This window comes from Anopheles arabiensis, chromosome 2 (assembly GCF_016920715.1).
Source record: "Anopheles arabiensis isolate DONGOLA chromosome 2, AaraD3, whole genome shotgun sequence".
Lineage (NCBI taxonomy): Eukaryota > Metazoa > Arthropoda > Insecta > Diptera > Culicidae > Anopheles > Anopheles arabiensis.
The window spans coordinates 106,119,188-106,140,835 of record NC_053517.1 but is presented as its reverse complement, the minus strand read 5'-3'; the positions used below and the strand labels follow the sequence as shown (position 1 = coordinate 106,140,835).

At 44.7% G+C, this 21,648-nt stretch overlaps 1 protein-coding gene across 18 annotated transcripts in view; it reads right to left on the bottom strand.

Moving 5' to 3' along the window:
* Positions 1 to 21,648, bottom strand: part of LOC120898819 (kazrin) — a 64,096-nt gene that overhangs the window by 30,369 nt on the left and 12,079 nt on the right. For 12 of the 18 annotated variants that reach the window (XM_040305187.1, XM_040305186.1, XM_040305197.1 and 9 more), the window contains exons 3-10: positions 14,313 to 14,490; positions 13,344 to 13,642; positions 4,989 to 5,153; positions 1,296 to 1,785; positions 986 to 1,204; positions 394 to 882; positions 191 to 331; positions 31 to 118 (exon numbers count right to left, since the gene is read on the bottom strand). In XM_040305187.1, coding sequence (XP_040161121.1) covers positions 31 to 118; positions 191 to 331; positions 394 to 882; positions 986 to 1,204; positions 1,296 to 1,785; positions 4,989 to 5,153; positions 13,344 to 13,376 — 1,625 coding nt within the window. In that variant the 5' untranslated portion in view covers positions 13,377 to 13,642; positions 14,313 to 14,490. The remainder of the gene's footprint in view (positions 1 to 30; positions 119 to 190; positions 332 to 393; positions 883 to 985; positions 1,205 to 1,295; positions 1,786 to 4,988; positions 5,154 to 13,343; positions 13,643 to 14,312; positions 14,491 to 21,648) is intronic. The other 6 variants (XM_040305195.1, XM_040305203.1, XM_040305205.1 and 3 more) reach the window with 4 other exon arrangements.

The following is a 21,648-nucleotide window of genomic DNA, read 5'->3' as shown; positions in this document are numbered from 1 at the left end:
GAAGCGAGACCAGCAGTCCAGCTAGGCTACCTCGAAAGGGCTGCACTATCAACCGACCTCGAGTAGGCGCCGGCGTTCAGGGGCGACAGGGTAGGGCTTCGTTCTTTGGGCGTTCCATCTAAGAGAAGGCGAAAGGAGGGCTTATTTGGCAGCTACCGAGCAGGGAGAAGATAAAGGACATTGCACTTACACTGATACACGTTGTGATGGCTGGACACGAGCGAAACACTGTCGGAATCCACCTGTATACACGGTCCGTTCTCGCACGGCCCATCGCTCAGATTGAGATCTCCGGCGGCACTCTCCCGGTCGCTACTCCCTGCAACAAAGTCTGGTGTTTGATAAGGCAACACTCGTCCACTACGGTGTGCGGGAAGGACACCAGACACTTACCTCTCACGCCGGAATCGGCACTGCACGATCCACGGTCCCCCGGTGTCCCGCTGATGTTGCTGTACCCGACGCCCGGTGTTGAAGCCGGTGCCACCGCATTGTGTGCCATCAGGCCCGAGGGCGGTGTTAGCGGGGCCGCCGACACCAAGCTTTCCTGGTCGGACATACAGCCGGACAGCTGGCGGCGCGCTTCCTGCAGCTGCTCCTGCGTGCGCTGCAGCTGCAGGTCGCGTGCGTTCAGCTGTGCCGCGAGGGCGATCGACCGTTCCGCTTCGTCGCGGGCGTGCTTCAGCAGGGACCATCTTTCCCGCTCCCGCTCCGTGCTTTGTTTGGCAGAGTTGGACTCGGACTCGCGTATCCGCTGCTCGTAGTTGCGGATGAAGTTGCGCAGCTCCTGCTCCTTGTCCTGCAGCGAGGAGCAGAGCTGCTTGACCTGCGACAGCAGATCGTTCTTGTCCGCGCGGAGCTTTTTGCGCTCGAGCTTTAAACCTGGCGAAATTTGGGACAGAAAGTACAGGACAGAAAGGAATAAACCAAGAAAGCTTTGAACCACTGAAACCCACAACAAATCGAACCGGAAAAGGTCACGTACTTTGAATCAGCTCCTTGGATATTCGTAGCTCGTTCTCCAGCTTCTCCATCCGGTTGCTGCTGTCGTCGGCCGCGTGCACCTCGAAGCTGTTGCTCTGCGAAAGCAGATCAATTCCACCGACCGCTCCGTCCGGTGAGTTTTCCAACAGTCGTTTCAGCCGCGTAATCTCGGCCGACAGCCGCTCGTTCTCCAGCCGAATTTTGGTCGTTTGTGGCGATTCTAGATGGAGGCGCAATGGCAACGAAACTATAATTAGAAACGGCAACACTGGCTAGGTGAGGGGTGGTATAATTGACCACCGGCAACGTACCTAGATCGCTGACACCATTCTTGAACAGATTATCTCCACCGGGCTCGCTAGCGACAAGCGTGGGGCTGATTTGCTTTGCCTGACCGGACGCTTTGTCCTGCGGGCTGGTGGTGGTGCTCGCTGATGACGCATTCGGGACGGCGGTTTCACTGGCCGTTGCCGTCCCGTTGGCCATTGCTGCCTCGCCCGAGGAGGAGGATGACGATGAGCCGGATAGAGTCGGTTGGTTCGATTGTCGTTGGGTGGTGCCGGCCGCACTGCTGCTGCTGTTGCCACTCGTGCTGGCACCGGGTTCTGGGCCGCCCGGCTGGTGGTCGGTACCGAAGGCGGTGGCCGGTGCGGACGTGGGCGTGCCACGTTCCGGTATGTCGAACGGTTTGGTGGAAGGTTTTGCATTGTCCAGCGATAGGATTGGTCGAAAGGGGCGGCCACCGTTCGTGGTCGTGCTCGGCGCTCCGGCTTTGTCGGCGGTGTCCAGGGAGCGTGTTTTCTGGTAAATGGGGGAGACAAAAAGGGAGAGGGAAAGTAGGGGCGATTAGCTTTGAGCGAATGAAACTGATTTTATTTTTGAGGATTATTTATTGTGTGACCTTTCATAGTATTCATACTATACAAATAGAGCAATACCAGGAAGATATATTAAAGGTTATATTGTCCCTGGAGTTGGTTTGTTAAGATATGGCTTGTCATCAGAGTTTTTGGAACATACAGAGGATGCTTTTATCTCGATCCCGATGCTCGATATCAAATAAAATGCACACGAATATATCATCCGGCCTTGATATCGTAAAATCTTGAGAAAACCAAGGGTTATCGCCAAGAATATCTAATAATTTCGTAGCACAGCCTACAAGGCTTTTTAACTCCAAAGATTGGAGTTGTGTCTTTGTAATCCAAGAAGATCTTGCGAAAGATGAAGATAACGTATCTAGGGATTCTAGGGATATAGGGATTACGTAAGTTCTTGACAACGAAATCCTTGAGACATCGGTACAGTAATTTAAAGGACTGAGATTGAAGGTTTCTGAATTCCTAAAAAGGGCATTAATGTCGCGAATTGAAGGAATAAATTCATAAGAGTGTTACATTACATTAAGTTACTTCCAAAAACATTCCACATGGGCTTGCTGTAGGTTGTTAGGCTTTAGGCTTTAAACTTGCTTCAAGTATTAAAAAGAGATTCAAAGAATTCAGAAAGATAATTCAGAGTTCACGGTTAATCATTTTTCAAGAAATTATTCAAAGAAACAGCTACATTAAGTCAACTCTTTTGCATACTTTAAGCCTAGTCCTTTACTTTACTGTACCACGCACGTGTTGTTACCACCTGCGATGCACCGAAAATCCGTTTCCGAGGTGCAAATGAGTAAATACGCAACAACAAAGCGATCAAATTAGAGGACGCTTTCCACGGACGAAGCCGTACGCAAACAGTCACCACAGCACGGGCTACTATTCACTCCGCAAAAGAACCACCGTTATCGTCAATCAAATCACCAACTGAACGAAACGGGAGCGGAAACACACTGCAAGCCTGGCAAGAAGAAAAAGGAACTCAAACACTACTGAAAAAAAAAACAATTTCCTGCCACCAGAAAGCTTTTCACTGCGGGGTATTTGCTCTCTTCAGCAAACGGGGTAGGAAAAACTATACCAATCTAGTAGTGGGGAAGGAAGTGAAGTGCAACGTGACTACAGCAACCGAAGCAAATAATGGACGGTTTGGGGGACCAGTGCTTGTGACAGCAGTTTAATTTATATGTAAATTTTATCAATTGAAGTTAGTTGGCTGCGCTGTGACCGGCGTCCCTATTTGCACACACACACAGACACTCACACACAGCTGATGGTAACGGAATTGTTCTCCACGGAATGTCAGCTGTCCGTTGTCTGGTTGCTCCGAGTGTTCTTCTTCATAGGTCGCAATAGTACGACCAGCTCACCAAATCTCGACGAGTCTCGGATAATGAGCGAAGCATCGATTTAGATCGGCGCAAGCGAACGGGGGGTGGGTGCAATTCCGGGACGCACATCGTACAAAGACCCCGCACGGAGAGGGTCCATTTGCACACTGACGACAATTTTCCACATCCACGCCAAGGACGAAAGCGGCCAGTGTTATTTTCCAGCGTTGGCAAGCGCGTTCTTGCGTTTCTAGGTTAATGCGCTCGTCGGCAGATTTGGATAAATCTCAGTCCCGCTCAAATGTGTGTGTGTGTGTGTGCGTGTTTGAACAGAGAGCAGGGGAGGTTTGCCCAACGTTCGCTCGAGCCAATCATTCTACCAAAACATTCCAGAAATGTGGCTGTGACGGTTTTTGGGAGGGACGTTGATGCGAGCGATAAGCGGCGCAACAAATAAACGCTCCAAATTAGCATTAATTGCTCGTTGGCTGTGAATTTCGGTGCTTGTTCGATCGTGGTGTAGCGAGAGTACGACAACAATGGACTGTAAATTAAATCGTTTGATGTTATACGGATCAGGCACGATCGGGGACCGAAGAGTGTGTGTAAAGACGTGTTTGCTAACTGTGGGCAAGAGGATGTTAGACCATATTTTAGTGAGCGGGACGATGATTCGATTGGAATTGCGCTCTGATGGGTTTGCTTTAACTGTTATGGCACTAACAAGATAAAATCGTCTATTTTCAAGGTCATTAGTATACATTATGGAATGACTTTACTGTATAAATTGTAGAAAAGCGCGAACTTTTAATTAACTTTACTTCAGCGCTAAATTGGAAATTAGTTGATTTGTACATTTTATTTAGCATTTTATAATGTGTGGAAATATCAATGAAAAAAGCAGAAAATTGTAAAAAGGTAGCTCTAAACAGCAATATATTTTTTTCCATTAAATGTACCACTTCAACTCTTAACTCCTCTTTTTTACGCTTCACGTGATCATTAGTAAATGACTGTGAGGGACATCGTTGAGCGAAAAAACGAACCGTAGCTGCACACAGTACTCCTAAACCTTCAAGCAAACTTTAACCGCTTTCGGTCGGTCGGTGATGAGTGTAATTGCATTTTAGCTCAACTAAAATCATCCTCCCCGCACTCGTCCCAAATGCCACCTCCTAGAACGAAGCATCCTTCAAACGCTATTACGCTGCAGTGATGAGTTGAGAGGGCCCTCTAGCTATTACCGGACAAACAAGGGCGCAAGGGCAGCGGTAAGCAGGGACAAAGAGCATCGTACGAACGATTTAGTCCCGTGCAAGTTTCGGTGGCGATCCGTGGGATCGCGTCATCTGCAGCAGACAGATACGCGGAGTTACAGCTTAAAGGCAGCATTGCCCGCGGGCACATTGCACCCAACAACAGGGACAATAATGAAGTTGTTGTGCGGGCACGGCTGACTGACGGAGATGGTAATGCCTTTAGCTGTGATGCCAGTCGCATAATCAGACACCGGGTGAAATCGAGCATTCAGCGGAGAGTCTGAACGGGGGGTACTGTGGGAGTTCTCTCGCCCTTAGACATGGGAAAACGATTTGTAACGGTGCAGACATTGATTTGATTACCGGGGTTGCCGTTGGGAAGTTTCACAACGCTCAAGTGGTTAGCAGTTGATCCTTTTAATTGTAAGGATGTAAGCTTGATTTAATGTTGATGAAACTTTCGATTCGATAAAATGTTAGTATTACATGCATTCAGAAATTGGACTTAAATTTATATCACAGATACTTACCGATTCGGCGAGCTGCTTGAGCGATGCGTTGATCTTGTCCGGGTTTCGCGGCGGCGGCTCGGGCGGTTCCGATGCGGCGGCCATTGTGACGGTGCCGGCCGTGCCGTTCAACTGCATTCCAACCAGGCGCAGCAAAGAGTTCACTGTGTCATCGTTGATGGCAGTCTGGAAGATCACGAAAGGGTTTAGTTAGTTCAGCCAGTGAGCAGTATGAGAAATTGCGAAAAAGGGGTTTTTTGACCAAGCTTTACAACCGTGAAGCACAGAACACAAGAGCACAGACAAATGGCCACACGGATACCACCACGCCATTGAGGAACGAGAACGGTCTAATTTAAAAGCGAACATTCCCAAGCTAAAGGGGATTCATTAATTCAACTGCAAGTGTCTATATGTCTGTGTGTGTGCTGTTCTTAAACGAGGAAGATTTATAACTAGTTTTGTTGAAACAGAAGTTTACAAAAATATGAAAATTGTCTTTCAAACAAAGTAAAACAAAGAAATAAGACCACAGATCGTGTAGACTATTGTTGTAAGTGTGGAAAGGTTGCATGTTATCGCAGTTTGCTTATTGTTTGCATAACTTTAGGCGTACTGCACATATTTTGCATAACGTTTGGGCGCAGGATGCCGAGTAAGGTTACATGGTTACTCGGAATGTCAACGCACTGTAAGACCTGTTACAATGGTGTCCTTCACATCGAAATATTCAACCAGGAAACGCAATTATTTCCTTCGTAGTTCTAATTAAAGTTACTTTCATATCACAGCACAATCCCTGTTTAGCACAATCCCCCTGCTTTAGTCGCAATACCTGTCAACGTTTCGTTGCTGTCAGGGACTGCACACGCACACAATTCATAGCTGCAGACACATGTGACACGGGTGACCGAACTTTCATGATGAAACTTTTGCAAAAGTTATGCATTATGCTTCCCTTCGGTAGACTGTCTCCGACTGTTTGTTCGTGTTTGTGCAATCCTTTTTCCTTCCCCGAAGATGGTAGGAGGACAAAAGTTTCTGTCATGTCATGCATTGAACAGAACTACAACTGTTGATTAACGTATTGCGATTGGGATGATTTGTGTGACAGCGGCACACACGCACACACAGAGCCAACACAGTTTCCATCGCTAGACACAGAAAGTTTTCCTTTAACAAATAGAAGGAGGGAGACAATGTGGGATCGCAAAATCCCACCGGATGCTGTCTGGGGACTACCGGTCCGCCCCAGTGGGAATCGATTCTAATTAGGGCAGCAGAGGCTGAGCACGGTGCTCAGCATGTAGCATGAGGAGCGGAATTTCCTTCGCCATCCCCTCCCAGTCGTTCATCACTCTTGTTCGAATACACTGTACGGCTTTTGTGCTTCACCTAGCTGCAACTGTAAAATGTATGAGCTATGATGGGGAAGAAGCATTCCGAAAGCCGAATGGCGAGCTGGCGTAAACGAGCAGTAGTGCATAAGAAACGGGCGGCGTGCAAGGAATTTTTATTAGTTTGCACGAACAGCCACTCATTTGCCTTCCGTTTTGTGTGCCTTCCGGCTCGCCCAGTGCATCGCGGTGTGTGTATGTGTGTGTCCGGGAGATGTACGTGTGCGGGAGATGAGTTTTAATTTAAGGAAATTCCAAACGCTGCCTCGTGCGAATAATTTATTGCGACCACCAAGTGAGGCGTGCTTGAAGCTACTACCGTACTACCAACCGTTAATATTTCGCTCGAGGTTTGATTTAGGGCGGAATGTGTGTTGCTTTCTTGCTTGGTGTGTGTGTGCGCGTTGCAAGTTTGTGCTAAATATTGTTTCCTTTGATTTTGGACCTGATGCTTTGCTTGTTTTTTTAGTGAGAAAGCCCATGAAATGTTATGCGGCGTCGGAAGCAAAATTAAAAGCTCGTTTGAATGAACGCGTTCGATGTGAGGAAAGAGAAATAAAAACTCCAAAATGCCTTAGCTTTAAGTAAGCTTTAAAAAAAAAGAAAACTGATGTAAACTAAACCTGGAAACTAAAACACAATTTCCAACAATTTCTAGAACCATCCAGTGACTTGCAATTTCTGTTGGAAAAGTGCCCTTCCACGTGGTATAGTGAAAGCTTTCTCAAACGAACATACATCCCTCATAAAGAACGCTACATACATTAAAACCACTTACAAAGAAAAGCTAGCCCTAAGTGGGTACGGCGTAATAAAAGAGTTCCCCAATAAGGACGTTTTTCTGCCCAAGTCTCTCGCTCTTGAAAGAAAATCCATGCACAACAATGCACCGGCATTACAGGGAAAGTTTAACAAAATGTTCAATCCACCAAACCGACGATGGCCTTTCCATCGGCGGGGGTTGTTACACGAACATTCCATTCTTTTCTTGGGCCCACCATCAAAAATCACCATTTGACCTGCTGCTGCTGTGGCTGCTCCTTTTGCCCGCTGAAAGACGATACCGGGAGCACTCGATGTGACCCCGTTTGGCCACAGAAGACCGAACATGGAGAGGTAAAGATTGATGGCGAAAGTCGCTCTATACGCCCCGTGTAAATGCTCGACATTTGCGTAGGCTCTAGTGGCCCTTGTACAACCGCAATCCGGCCCCGGTTACGGTTACATTAAAATGCTATCCGCCGAGTGGTGGAGGGTTTGCAGCCGTGTGGAAAGTGTTCTCCACCTTCCTCCCCTTTCTCTCTACCGAGCGTGGGTGATTTATGCCTGGGCGTTTGCCTGGGCGGGTGTTCTTGGAGAGCTGCGCGGAGGTGAGCATCATAAATCAGCATCTCTCAGCTTTTCGCTGCTTTCGGGCACGTTGAAAGCAATGGTGGGTTGAAAATTTTATAGTAAAATAATTATATTAACACAACCGCAGCACAGAGGGAGGGTTAAAAAGGTGCAAAAGCCTCGTGGAAAACTGTCATTTTCCACTGTTGCTGTTTGCTCTCGTTCGGTTTGTTAAAGTCACGTATCACACAATCCCACTGGCTTTCGTATCGTGCCGGTGCGTTGCTCAAATCGCAATGGATTTTCCCGGGCTTTCTCACTCTATCTCAAGGCGTACTGTGTGTAGGAATGGAAGCATCCTTATCTTGTTTTCTTACTCATACCTCAGCCGCCCAACCTGACACACTGGGCTGGTGGGGGATTATTTGCTGAAGCATTCCCGCTAAACTCTCGCGGGACTTTGGTCCGAAGATTGAAATGGGTTTGTTTCTTTTTTTTATTGCTTCTTTTTGCTCCCCCCCACCCCCCCCGACGTCATGCAGCAGTAAGTTACATGATCCATAAGATGATGATGCTGCTGGTCGAACATTTATTAGTCTTGCGTGTGTTGAATGCGTAAGCACTTTCGACCTTCCGGCGGAGGGGCATATTCGATCGTTCGGCAAGCAAAACGATAAGTCAAATGATCAATATAGTGCAAAGACACGTAACTTCAGTGTCTATCTGGACATTGTGCGTGTGTGTGTGAGAGAGAGTGACAGAAGCAACTTCAGCCGGGTGAATAAATAATTAGAATCTAACTAAACTGTTCGCCAAACATGCTCGGCGCTCCAAGATGCTTGATGTGCGTGAGTAAGCACGAACGAAAAAGCGTTGTTTTGTTGCTCGCTAAAAGTTGGCGAAGTTTGATGAGAATTGATTGCACTGGTTGGTGGAGAAAAGGGAGTGGATAAAAGAACCGAATGGATAAACTGCCTGGCTCAAGGATATTTATGGAACATTTTTGCGGTTTGTTTTACATCATCGTTTTGTTGTGCCGAGATGGTTTAAGCAAATTCAAGTAAGATGATCATGTTTGTGACATTAAACAGAAGATATATTCATCCATTTACCTAATGAATCTTTTAGACATAATTTTACTCTTTTCAAATTGGAACTAATATTCAATGTTTATATTTATTGAGCAAACTTTGACTTATTTTTCTGGGATCTCCAGTATTTGGCTTTCTTATCCCTTAAAAGTATTGTTTTAAAGTATTTGTTCACAGTGTCTACTATTACATTAAAAGAGTTCTTTTGTCTTCATTGTCTTTTGTTTCATTTGCTTAGAATTCTTTCCAAACATTTAATTTAAAATAACCTTTTTTCAAACAACATAAGAAAAGAAAGCGTCAAGGGCAGCGATGTGTCACTTCTCCTAAGGAAATCGAAGAAAGGTTCCCACATAATAGCATCCTTAGAATCCACAGAACAACAGCAGTCAAATCCAAAAGCCTCTTGTTCGATCGACCAAAAAGTCTAGTCTGGTTTCTTCCGCTTTGAAGGGAGGAGCAAAGTTTCAACAAACAAATGTCACATCAAATGACAATTTGAAGAAATGGCAAGAATGAAAGGTTGAACAAATACTTTCATTCTAGAAATAGCACTAAAAAGCCCGCTGAATGGCAGAGGAAAAAGAAAGCAAGTGAGATGAAATTTTGTTCTCTGTTTGTCCCTAGACAACATCATGGAAACAGCCTGCCCAGGAGGCAGGATTGGCCCGGGTTGAAAAGGATGAACGGCTGATTGATTGTTAGGCATGATGTATATTCCCTTGTTTCCATCGCTCAAAGGCAAAAGGGATAGAGTAAACATAAGTTCACTCAGCAAAACAACGGCCTGTTTTTCGGCATGCAGAGGCAGACAAATGTGCAGAATTGATGTGAGCACAGTTTAGAACGTTTTACATGTAAGAATCACATTTCAGAGCCTTTTAAAATTGCAAATATATTCAAAGCTTATGTTTCCGGTCATTAGCGCTGGAATGAATAATTTCACACATTAATCGGAAAATAACACATCAATTTTCCGATGAAAAATGATGACGCTTCACTCCGCCGTAGTGAAGAAGAAAATAGAACCGTCAATCAAACAACGGCGGGAGGCCGCAGACAGCAGCACCCGTTTCCAAGAATACGCCTGCATTCCTGTTCTGCAGTCAGCGCACGGGGAGAGCACACACGCACACGCACGCACACACACATCTGGGTCAACTCTCCCAGATGTGGTGCGTTCGATTTGTCAAGATTTATTTTCCTACCGATAAAGATTCTCTCCGACAGTTGTCCCATTACAATGCGGAACTCAACGCCCCGAAGGCACAGGGTTCTGGAATTGCTTTTTCCCTGCTTCCCCCAAGCAAGCACCACCCCCCGGTCCCGGTTGACGTGTTCGACAGATTCGCCTCATATTACGCCATCACTCGATGTTCTGGGATCGATATAAATCTGATCAAATTGAACCGGCTGGCGTACGGCCTCGGTCCTCCGTTGTCGACGATGCTCCCTGCCTGAGCGTTTTGCCGCTGGAGCACAGCAAAAGAAAAACAATCTAAGTGAGCAGGGGAAAAAAGCAGCTTTGTATAACCATTGATTTTTCCCTACACCAACACACAGTTGGGGATGCTGGGCGGATTGGGTTGTTGTTTGCGCACGCTGGGCGATGTTGTTTTTGCTGATGTTGTTAATACGACCGACCGGCTTGTTTGTCCGGCGAAGGCACAAATCTTACCCGAGGCCTCCTCTTACTCGAGGAGTGTAAACATGGTGACGGAAGTACCATGCACAGACACACAGACGGGAAAAGGAAGTGAATGGTATCCGTTTTCCCTGTACCTGGTAAGTGTGCCGTCGCCGTGCGTGCGTGTGAGAATAGGGGCCTTTCGACATATGTTTGGTTTTATTTAATATCCATGGCAGTATGAGGTTTTTTTTGTCCTGTGCGCTTCTTGTTTTCCCTCAGGTGTCACTCGACTGGGAGGTATTGTCTCGTGTCAGTGCATTGTCCCTCTGTTGTGCCGTGAGTGTTTTCGTAGATGGAGTTGTGAAATTCTGCGAAAGCTTACCCATGCTTGCATGACACAACAGGTGGATTTTCCCGGACTTTTAGGTGAACTTCAATTTCACTATTCGTGAGATAGTTTGAAGTTATTGAGAGCATCAAATGATGGTTTTAGTTCATTGCATTCATAGGGCAGCTGGTTGAAGTCAGCAAAAAGCCCGTTGTCTAAGCAGAGCCTTGACAATTTTCAATAGTTTTACCAAAAAAAAAAAAAAAAAAAAAAAATCGGAAGCGTACTGACGCAACATTGCCCATCGAACCGGATGCCTGAAAGCGGCCAAAAAGTTTTCACAAAACCTCTAAAGCCACCCATCACAACCATCTGCTTCACAGAACCGGCAGAACTGTCCAGCTTTTGCTGCTACGGCGTCCGGCGTAAAAGTTTTGCGATAAATCCCTTTCCTTTTTACAACTCGGCCAGCGCTTGAAAATGCCTTGAGGACGATGAGCACAGCTATTGCTGGTAGCTTTGCGTTGCCCGGTGAGTGTGTGTGTGGGTGGGATTGTGTATATTCACTGGCTTTATAGGCCTTTAACTTTCACGTAGACTGGTTTTTAGAAAAACACACACACCTTCACAAAATCAAAACAATCCATTGCCCGATGATGGGAAACATGTTTTTGGTGCTGGCAAAGCTGGATTTTCAGCGTCAGTTTGTTTTTATGGTAGCGGGCGCCACATTGTACATAAAAGCTGGCCGGCGAGCAAGAGTGGCCGCGTATTAGAAGTCCTTTGTTCAGATTAATGGTTAGAATGAGTTTTTTTGTGTGTTGTTAAGCACTGTGAGCAAATTGTGTAGCACAAAAGGGAACCATTGAAAGCCGCTTCAAGGCGCGCAATTGGAATGAATCGACAGAAATGCTTTCGTTAGTGTCGGAAGTGTCTTTCGTTTCTGTAGGGATTAAGGCACATGTTGGTGTGTGGGTGCGTGTTAACAGGAGGATGGATTTGTTTTTGAGGTTTTTTTTTGTAAAATAAGTTGTTGAATGTGTTTCGAAATTAAAACAAAAAAACCGAACACATAATATCAAAAACTAAAAGTAAATAACGAATTTTGTTTCTCTGTGTTCTACTCTAGTTTAAATTTTGCCAACAAAAACTAAGCCGAAACATTGAGCCACAATACCATAGTCATGGCAGATGATGAGCAACAGTTAGCAGGCTCGAGCAGGTCGTGCCGGTTAGCTGTGGACTCTCCCTGCCGTGAGCAGTATGAATTTTTAATATCTAAAGCACATTGCACCATCTAGCTAATTAGGCCAAACGACATGTTACTTAACTACGGAAAGCGAATTAAGAAAAATAAAAGAAGAGAATAAAATATACCATAAAATGGTTGCACAAATCTACCGAGAATATCGCATTAGAGACAAAATTTGGGAAGTAATGATGCTTAAACTCTATTAGTTAAAAAGAAATGCTAGCAAAGATTAAAATGGATTAAATTTGACTTATAAAAAACACAAAAATTCAGGTCATAACAACCATTTTGCGCCGCTTCCCTGGAGATTGCGTTGGGGTGTTCATTTTTTTTCTGGTTGATTTCGATGCTTTTCAGTAGATTTGAGCTTCGCCCAGCAAAAACAAAAAAATGCAACCCAAAACTAAATTGGTGCAAAATGATACGAAAGCAAAACTAAAGAAGGATGAGGGGAGGATTGAAGAGGTGAGAGAAGGAGAACTGATCGGGAGCTTTGCCCGTGTTGTGGATCAAATCGGGAGGGACAAAAAACACATGAAAAACAAAGCAAAGGAAAGAGAGAGAAAGACAGAGAGAGATAGAGAGTGGAAAAATAAAAATCAACGACAAAACTGAAAACTGGGACACGTTGAGTGGAGCAAGAAGCGTAGGCAAAACGATAGGCAAGCCAATTAAAATGGGAATGGGATGAAGTGGATTCGAATCGAAGGAAGCCTTGACCGAGCTGTATAGCAACGGAGGCTCTAGCGTGTACGGTGGGAGACACAACGCTTCGGACGTTAAAAGCAATCAAAGCTTAGTCCGCTTATTTGTTGGAGAGAAGGGTGGGGGGAGGGATGGCAATTGCAAAACGAGCTTTTAGTAATTGGAAGATTATAGGTTAGTGAAACAATCACCGTTAGATTAGTGATTGTATGTGTGAGAACACAAAACACAGCTTCCTTTTTTTTAAATTGGAATATAACGATCGCAGAAGAAGCATATTAAACATGATTTTAAACAGAATTGAGCTAGAAAAAAGAGGATTGAAATCAAATGAGGTGGCACAGGGGATGTGGGGAAACCTTTAGAAGTTGGCACCCTTACCAAGAGGGAAGTAATATACTGAAGCATATGCAATCTAACCTCAATTTCTTTGCAGAATTGGGCTTTAAAAACGACTAAAGCAGTAGAGAAATGAAACGAACTGAAACAAAAATGCGAACAATAGACAAAACGCACAAGTAGGAACGCACAACACACGACTACAAAGACGGTGTACAGTAACACAGAAGAAGAAGAAGAAGAAAAAACACGTGCACGAACACACGATCGCAAAGTTTGGAGTTTAAAGAAGAAAAAACAACCTTCTCAAATATCCGATGAAACTCTCCCAGCATCGAACGGTCGTGTGGGGTAGCTGATTGTCGGGCTTAGATTTTCTCGCAAAATAGGAAGCTGCTAGCAGCACGGCTGTCCCGTGTCCCTTGGCTCGTGCACCGCCTTCACCGCCGTCCGAACTCAATTACCGTTCTGGGGCTGGTACGCCTGCCCGGTGCAGGAGGTTCGCTCGCGACTAGCTGTTGGGCGTCCCATTCAGCTTCCTGGCGTGATGGGGAGTGACCCGAAAATGGTGATGGTCACAAGATGATGAATTGGGCACCAGCTTTGGATGGATGGATGGGTTGAAAATGCGAAAAATGGAACGAACACACGAATCGAAAGACGTAGTAAATAAGTCCGTCCAACGTAATCCTTGTGGCTGGAGTGACTTTTTCCGGATCCCAGTTTGGCCCGTTTAGGGTGAAATGATTAATCTTTTAAGAAGTTAGCCCGGTAAGATCACGTTGTTTCGATGATCGATTTGCAGGACGAGATGGTGCCTACATAATCTATGCGAGCGCGCGCGCGTGTATGCGTTCGAGAGCAAATCGGAAAAGTTTTCCAAGTTTCAAGGGATCAGTGTTTGGTGGAACGCTTGGGGGAAAAGAGAAGGGTGTCAAAACTTTGCCAAACACCCGGACGTTCGGTTGGGATAAGTTTGGTGCCCTTCCAACTTGACACTGTGTTTTGGTTTTGGTTCAAACGAGGTGAGGTTGAGTTTCATATTTTTCAAAAGAAAAGTAAGACGAAGCCACATCTGCAACAAATTCCTCGCTGGGAGGAACGTTGGGTATTATCAAGGAAAAAAGGGTACACAATATTGTTTCTTTGCATGAACCAGCTTATAATCCTGTTGTTGAATAGTTCATTGAAGTGACTTTGCAGAAGAAACAACAGCCACAACACATCGTGGTCGTAGATCAGGAGCAAATAACTGGAAATAAAATACTTACCTCTCAGCGCACGTTTTTGAAGCTTCGTGTGTGTTTGTGTTGTGGAAGGAAAATGTGGAATCCTTTCCACCCGGGAGCAGTATGTATCGATCGAACAGTGAAGAGTTTGGTCTGCTCCTCTTGCTGCTCTGGTCACCTTCTATCAGGTCTGCAAGCTATCGATTCCACTTGTCGATTGCTGGAAATAGGAAATGTGAACAAAGCACAGCAGATTAAGCAGGAGCGTGCGCTGGAAGCATTTTGGATTAAAATCAAATTGGCTGTTGGTGAAGCAGTACACACAAACACACATTGAAATCGGAGAAACTCAAAAGACCGCTGTGAAACCAGTGCCGTTGAGTTAATTACCGTTGAATGGGTTTTTGGTTGTGATGCGTCTTCTGTTTCTGCCATTCCAGAAGCAGAAGACGGCATGATTGGCTTTATTGGGAGGGAAAACTTCAACCAAAACCATCCGCAGGCGGTTTGGGTCATAATAATCAAAACGAGGAAGTGAAGTAGTGTTCTAGTGGCCTCCAGTTGGCTCGGTCCAGTCTTTGGGGTTTGGCTTGCTTGGCCTGTGGCGCTGGTTCGAGTGTGGAGTCGTTATTCCAGAACCTTGCTGGGATGTATAATTTATGGATCTACTGCACCGTACACTGAGGGATGATGGTAATAAAAATGGATAGTTCTGCTCGGTGCAATTTATGGTGACGCTATAATACTACGTCAACGATATGTCCTCCTCCACTACAATCATCGGGAGAAACAATGGAGAAATGTTCCTGGGGGTGAAAGCCATTGATGCTTAAGCTGATGTTTTTTTTAAAAGTTGCTAGTGATTAGTTATGTTATGTTCGGGATAGTTTTATTATCGCTTTAAAGAGATAGCTTAGCAAATAAAAAAAAAAGTTTTTATTACCAGCTTATAAAATTCCCTTTTGTTTAATAAAGCTACAGTAAAATGTAAGCTTGTGTAAGATTACTAAGTGCCATACCACAAAGGTTTTAAAATATTGTATAATAATTACTAACATTTGTTTTATGGTCTATAAATCTCTATCTGTAAATAGTGCCCCTATCAAGCACTAACCAGAGTTTTGCTTCCCTTGAATGAGTAATAGTTTCAAAGTATTTGTATTATACCGCTACTGTTACTAAAGCAGATGGCATCCTTAAAAATAGCTCAATCTGTTCTGCAGTCTTGCAACCACACAACTATCAGCTGCAGTCACAGTGACGACTAAATTATATAAGTGCCATTGGCATCCTTAACCGAAAAGCAAAGAAAATCCTTGCATCGGAAGAAGTTTGCTTTCAACTATAATTAAACCACAGTTGCTTCCGCCTTTGCATTGCGAGGGCTGCAATACGAGTGAGCATCCTTTGGCATCAATTCCAATGGAAGATCTTGTTGCCATTCCTACCATCAGCATCCGCACCAGATGCGACAAACTGGAGCACAAAGAAGGACAGCTAGTAAAGCATCGTCATCACGCTCTGCTCAGTAAGCTTTCTACTCATTACGCAACAGATAGAGTTGTCTTATCTGTGGATACCCGGAACTCTTTCGTTTTCTTGCACCCAAGCTGGATCAGTCAGTAATCCACTCGGTATCGATTAGTTGGTTTTATCGCGCTTCCTACTTGGTTCACGGAAAATTACAACCCCTGCGGGTGAGATTGACTGTCGAAGCGAGCACAATTTGCTTCAACAAGTTTTTTTTTGGTTTGCTTCAGTTTCTCTACTTTGGCTTCCCACCTTGAGCATCCTTCCCTCGTAGGATGCGAGAGAGAGAGAGAGCAGTATAAAAAAAGTTAAAGTTGTGGAAGAAAAATTGCTGTTGAAAACCAATCCCCAAAGAGCAGCTGTACTTCTTCCTGCAGCTGTATGAAAAATGCACCTCGCACTGTTGCATGCGCCCGAAGGAAGGCGGAAAAGTGCAAAATGAGCTTTTGAATGTGCTGCACAAGATTTATGGAATCGTCAGCAGTTTAAACCTGTTCGTGTTAGCTTATTGACAGCAGGGGGAAAGAGGCGTACAGTCTCAGAGGTTAATTAAATGGTGATGCCAAATGAAGCCGTTTCATTAATATTTATGCCCTCCTGCCACGTTTTGTTCGCCAAAAGGTTTCATTCCCTTTTTCTCACTAGCACAACACGCTAGAGAAGGTGTTTCAAAACTGTACCACCATCAGAAGACACCCCACGAGGGTCTCTGGAATGTTACCTACACATGTTCCTTAGGAGTCGGTTTGAGTGTGCTGGTGCCCCGTGGGGGCCAAACAGAGCAAATGGGCCTCGTACCTCCCCCCAGTATTTAGTAACTCGTTAATTGTGAAAAATGGTTTGCCTGTGGTATGAATTTGTTTTCCCACCGTGAAGCCTTTCATAAATGGGGTCAACACAGGGGTTGGATTTGTTGAGTCCGGTGTAGCGAAAAGTGTACAGTGTACACACCGTGTGCCTTTGCTATTTTGTGCACCAAGTTTCCCTGCTGCGGTGACATTCGCTCCAGAGTAAGTGTAAGCTTTTAATTAGTTCAATTAGTGTTGCGAACGAACAGCGAAATGCACGAACTGCAACATGAGTGGTGCAGGATTGTGGGGTTTTAAAAAGCGGAATGGATGAAGTATCATTTTACCTACTTCTCGGGGATGTGAAGATGGTTCTTTCTTTGTTAGCTACACCTCTTTTTTGTTTTTATGCAGTAGCGAAGACTCACTAATGGTACCAAGATTGAGGGATCAAGGATTCATTCTTTCCATCTCAACAAACTTTGGAAGCTCTATTGTACGGCAAAGAACTACACTCACCGACGACCTTAGTTGCTGTTGGTCTCATCTTATCGTACTGCGTCACCACACAGCCCGATACAGGCCCATCAGCGGCCACTAGCAATGATTGCCAAACCACACCAGCTGGAAAACGCACGGCGGACGGATAATTAAGGATGTTAATGTGAATGTTAATCTACGGAATACGCCCATCCAAGGCCGTGCCCAAGATGTGATGCTCAAGTGTGCCCTGTGTGTGTGTGTGTGTCTGTGCGCCTCACAGACTCACTAGTAAAGAGGCTCCCGCTCTACATGCTTAACGGACGCAGCAGAGTAGATTCCCGTGTACGGTTTTGGTGTCGGAAAAACATGCTCGTTAAGGAAGGGCTCCGTCAACACGCGGCCGCCCCTTTCAGCTGGCCGGGGCCGTTGCTGGAGACACATTACGACATAATCAGAGTATCCATAAACGGAAAACTGTTCGTGAGCGTGTTGTGTTTGTATGTGTAGTGCGGCTGTGTCTGTGGAGGCGGATCATTGGATTATTATTACGTTTGAAATGAGGAGATTCTCGTGCGGTAATGCGATTCAAGTGCTGTGAGGCGTGCGCGTCGACCAAGAATGAGTGGTAGTAATATTTACAGATTAGTATGAAGGCCTGTTAATGTTAATTTTGCGTCTGCAAAGGAAATTGCATGTAAAACGAAAGGTGCGAGTTTTTGAACTTTAATATGTTCGTTTGGAAAATAAAATAATTTCCCTGACGGTTGAATACTAAGCGCTTAAGTTAGGCAATGTTTATAAATCTTTTATTCGTTTTGATAAAAAAGTAATGTTACTATTTTAATATCTTTTTGCAAACGTAAAATTAGTAACACTTCGACGGTTTTGCGATCTCCAATAAACTAAATTGGAAGCAACCGAAGGACCGACCACTTTCGGGCTATTAAGGTAAAGGCAAAGAAAGGAACCATCCATTACGTAAAAAGGTGAAGCGTTTAAATTCAAGCCCCCTTTTCCTAGCTTCCATTTGGCACCACCCGGTTCCGGCTTCCCCCGTTACTGTTGCTGTGGCTTTTTTAAGGCAAGCTTTTACGGCAAACTTTACCGACCAAAGTACGGCAGTACAACACTTCCGCGATCGGTAAGGAAATGGCGTTGTGTTTGTGAGTGTGTGGAACTTTAACACCCTCCCTTCACCTCAATCTTTTTACCCCGGCTATTCCCTCGATACCCAGTGTGCGAGAATGTATGGGGGAAGTTGCGGTAATGCTGGTCGCTACGTGCTAATGGGACGGTTTGGCGCCCCAAATGGGCGTACACTGACACACACACAAACACACACACACATACATGGGTGGATGGCCGTTTGGGTCGCTTTAAAGTGGTTCTTAGTTTTGGATAGTTTTACCGGTTCTGGTGCTTCACTTCCACTTCAAACCCCTCCACCTTTATTTCCCGCAGAAAACGAAGCTTTTGCTGGAGTCACTAATTTTGGCTTAACACCGGGACGTGAAGGTGTTTAATGTTTGGTGCGGTCCTTTCTTTGGTGTTTTTTTGGTGAGCGAAAGAGCGAGAAAGAGAGGGCGTATTTTAATGTACCGTAGTTCGGAGCGGCACTAGCGGGAAAGTGCCATGAATACAAATGTACCGTACGGAAGTGTGCATGGTTCGCCAGAATCGGGAACAAGTAATTGCAATCGAAATTCTCCCGAATTACGACACGGGTAAGGGTGCACACTGCATATGGTTAAAAGATATGAAAACTTCTTTGGAAAGTAATGAAACAGTTGGGTACCGTTCGGAGAGGGCCTTTTAAGAGTTGTTGTCGTACGTGTCTTATAAGGTTACCATATGCTTTGGTGAGCAAGCAGTTTGATTGCCTATCTTGCTATTAAATCATACCATGCGAATAAAGAGCTATTTCAATCTGGGAAAGGGCCTAAGGATTTAATGAATATGAAAGGTTTAAAAAATGTTTATGAACTTTTATGATGTACTGGCTTGCTCGTTAAAGTAAAAAATATGTATTCTTTTAAGTTAAATATAAGTAATTGTACATAATAAGCATTGATACATAGCCGCTTAATTCATCGCTAACACCCCTCATTTATAATGCAGAAGCACAAATTAATGATTATTATTATGTCGTTTCTTCTGTTCCGGCTTGGAAAAGCTTTAATTGTTGCTATTAGTCTCTGCTACTGTACAGCAATCCAACATGTCAAAACGCAAAAAATCATTTCAAACACTACCATTCTTTTGGCGTTCCCTTTTAATCGGCACAATGACGGTACAAAGCCTTCTGGGTGACTTCTGTCATTTCGTCTCTTTGAAACCGAGCCCAATAACAATTCTGCTTCATTAGTAAAATCGCGGAAGCTCATTCTGCCGCTCGTGGACCCAATTTGGTTCGCTTTGAAGCCTGTTTCCAAAATGAAGCAAATCGAGAGAGGGAAGGAACAGAAGAAAAAAAATGAGCAAAAAGCTTTATACTTTTCTCACTTTTTCCAGCCCACTGCAGCAAATCTGGTGGCTCTGTAAAATGGGTACGCATCATCGACCGAACACGTTGACAGGCGGGGCTGAATGGGGAGCGTAAACGCAAACCGCTCCATTGCCGTGGGTACATCTGTTTTTGTGGGCGCGTTGAAAGCCTTTATTCCAGCGTGGCGTGGCGTTGGGAACGGCGCAAACATGGTTCACGCGCAAAAGAAAGTAATACCCGAGCCGATTGGAATGCTAATGAAGGCGTTAGCGTGCACGCGAGCGGCGGGGGAAGCTTTTGCAAACACATTCTGCCGGCGCTTCTGCGTTTGAAGGTATGAGGTAAGGTATACCAGCGAGCCAGCTTTTCGTGCTCGAAAGGCTTTCATATTTTAATTGCTGCTGGCATAGAATCTTCCTCCCCTCGGGGTAGACATGATCATCGTCTGTGTGGATGTTCTATTTCAAGCGCTGTAAATAGGGCTCGGAAATCCATAGAAGATGAAGCTTTTCATGGAGCTTTTTTAAGGCAATACAATCGTCACGAGCGATGACGGGATTCGCTGTTCAATGGCTTGCGCTACGCCGTTTCGTGAATTCCGCTAACCTGTGAAATCCAAACCAAACACCCGCACAACATTCCACAAAGTCTTTCATGGTAATGTTCGCATCATAAAATGAGAAACACAGAGAAAGCGAAACTGTACGCCAACGCGAGCAGTTTCCTCGCCAGGCTCAGTTCGTTAGAGGCTGCGAAACCAAAACTTATCGCACGATGTTAATATGCAGATGGCAACAATCTGAACGCCGTTCTCCGGCTGTATGTGTGTGTGTGTGTGGGTGAGATATTTTATGGCAGTTTGAGGCTACGCGTGAAGAAAGCGGCCATACTTCGGGAGCACTTGTGCCACTTTTCCGTTAGCAGAATCAGCTTGGATTTCGGATTTTTATAGCACCACCAGGCACGAAATGGTGGTTTCATCCTTTTTTGTGTAAAGCATCATTTTATTCAACCAACCTATACCCAGCTGTACATTTTTTTGCTGGCGCTACACATCAATAGACGATGCTTTCAAAGTCCTTCGTTTCCGGGTCACTCGAGGGGTTTTGGTTGGCACACTACGGGTGGAGGTTTTTATTTTCTTCGCATCCTTTGCAAAATAGCGTTGATTGTTAGTTCGGGGATGAGGAGGGGTTTCAGCCGCCACCAAAGTGACCGTACCCGAGCTTTACAATCTTGAAATTGTCTCCCTGGCATAATCTTCCCGGGGTGCCGGGTGTGCTGCGATGGTGATTCTTGACAAGACCTTTTGTTTGAGAATGCTTTGAGTGGGTGAGTGTCAGGGATAGGGAAGAAAAAAGCGCTCAGAGTACGATTTGAATTTGAAAACTCATTTGAATAATCCCAAAATTTACGACAACAATGCGTAATCGGTGGGAAAAGCCAAGCTTGTGGTTAACAGGTTTTTATTTCTGTATAAGGCTGCTACTGATGAAGAGATAAATCAAGGGTTCTATTTTTGGGTGGAATAATTGCTATTAGTTAAAATATCTCCACAATACAGAGGGTGTCATTGGTAGCAGTGTAGCAAAACAAGAAAAGACTACAACTCCAAGAGCTTATGAGCAGGACTTAGCAAGAGCTTTTTAAACTGTCATTGGAACATTCATAGATGCAAATTAGTACTAAAATGTATTGAATTCAATTAACAATAAGTATTTCAAGCTCCATTTAATTCTTTTAGAATAAAAGATCTCCTTCACCATAGTTTTTTTTATAAAATAAAAGCTCCACATTTTGTTGATTGCATGCCCGGGTGAAATAAAAGCATCAAAGGATTAATTGCAAAAACCCGCACTATTAGCGCACCCAGCCATCGGGGTAATCAAACAGAGCAGATAATGATGTTTGTTTGATGTTGGGCTGTGCCAGATGAAGATAAAAAAAAACATCATCATCATACTACGAAAAAAACCTACAGCATCATTGCAAAAAAAAGAGGATAAAGTTGTAAAACACCGAAAGAGAAAGAAATATCTTTGGATTAAATCATGGCTTTGCTGTGTGGTAGAAAAAAGTCATCTAAAACAAG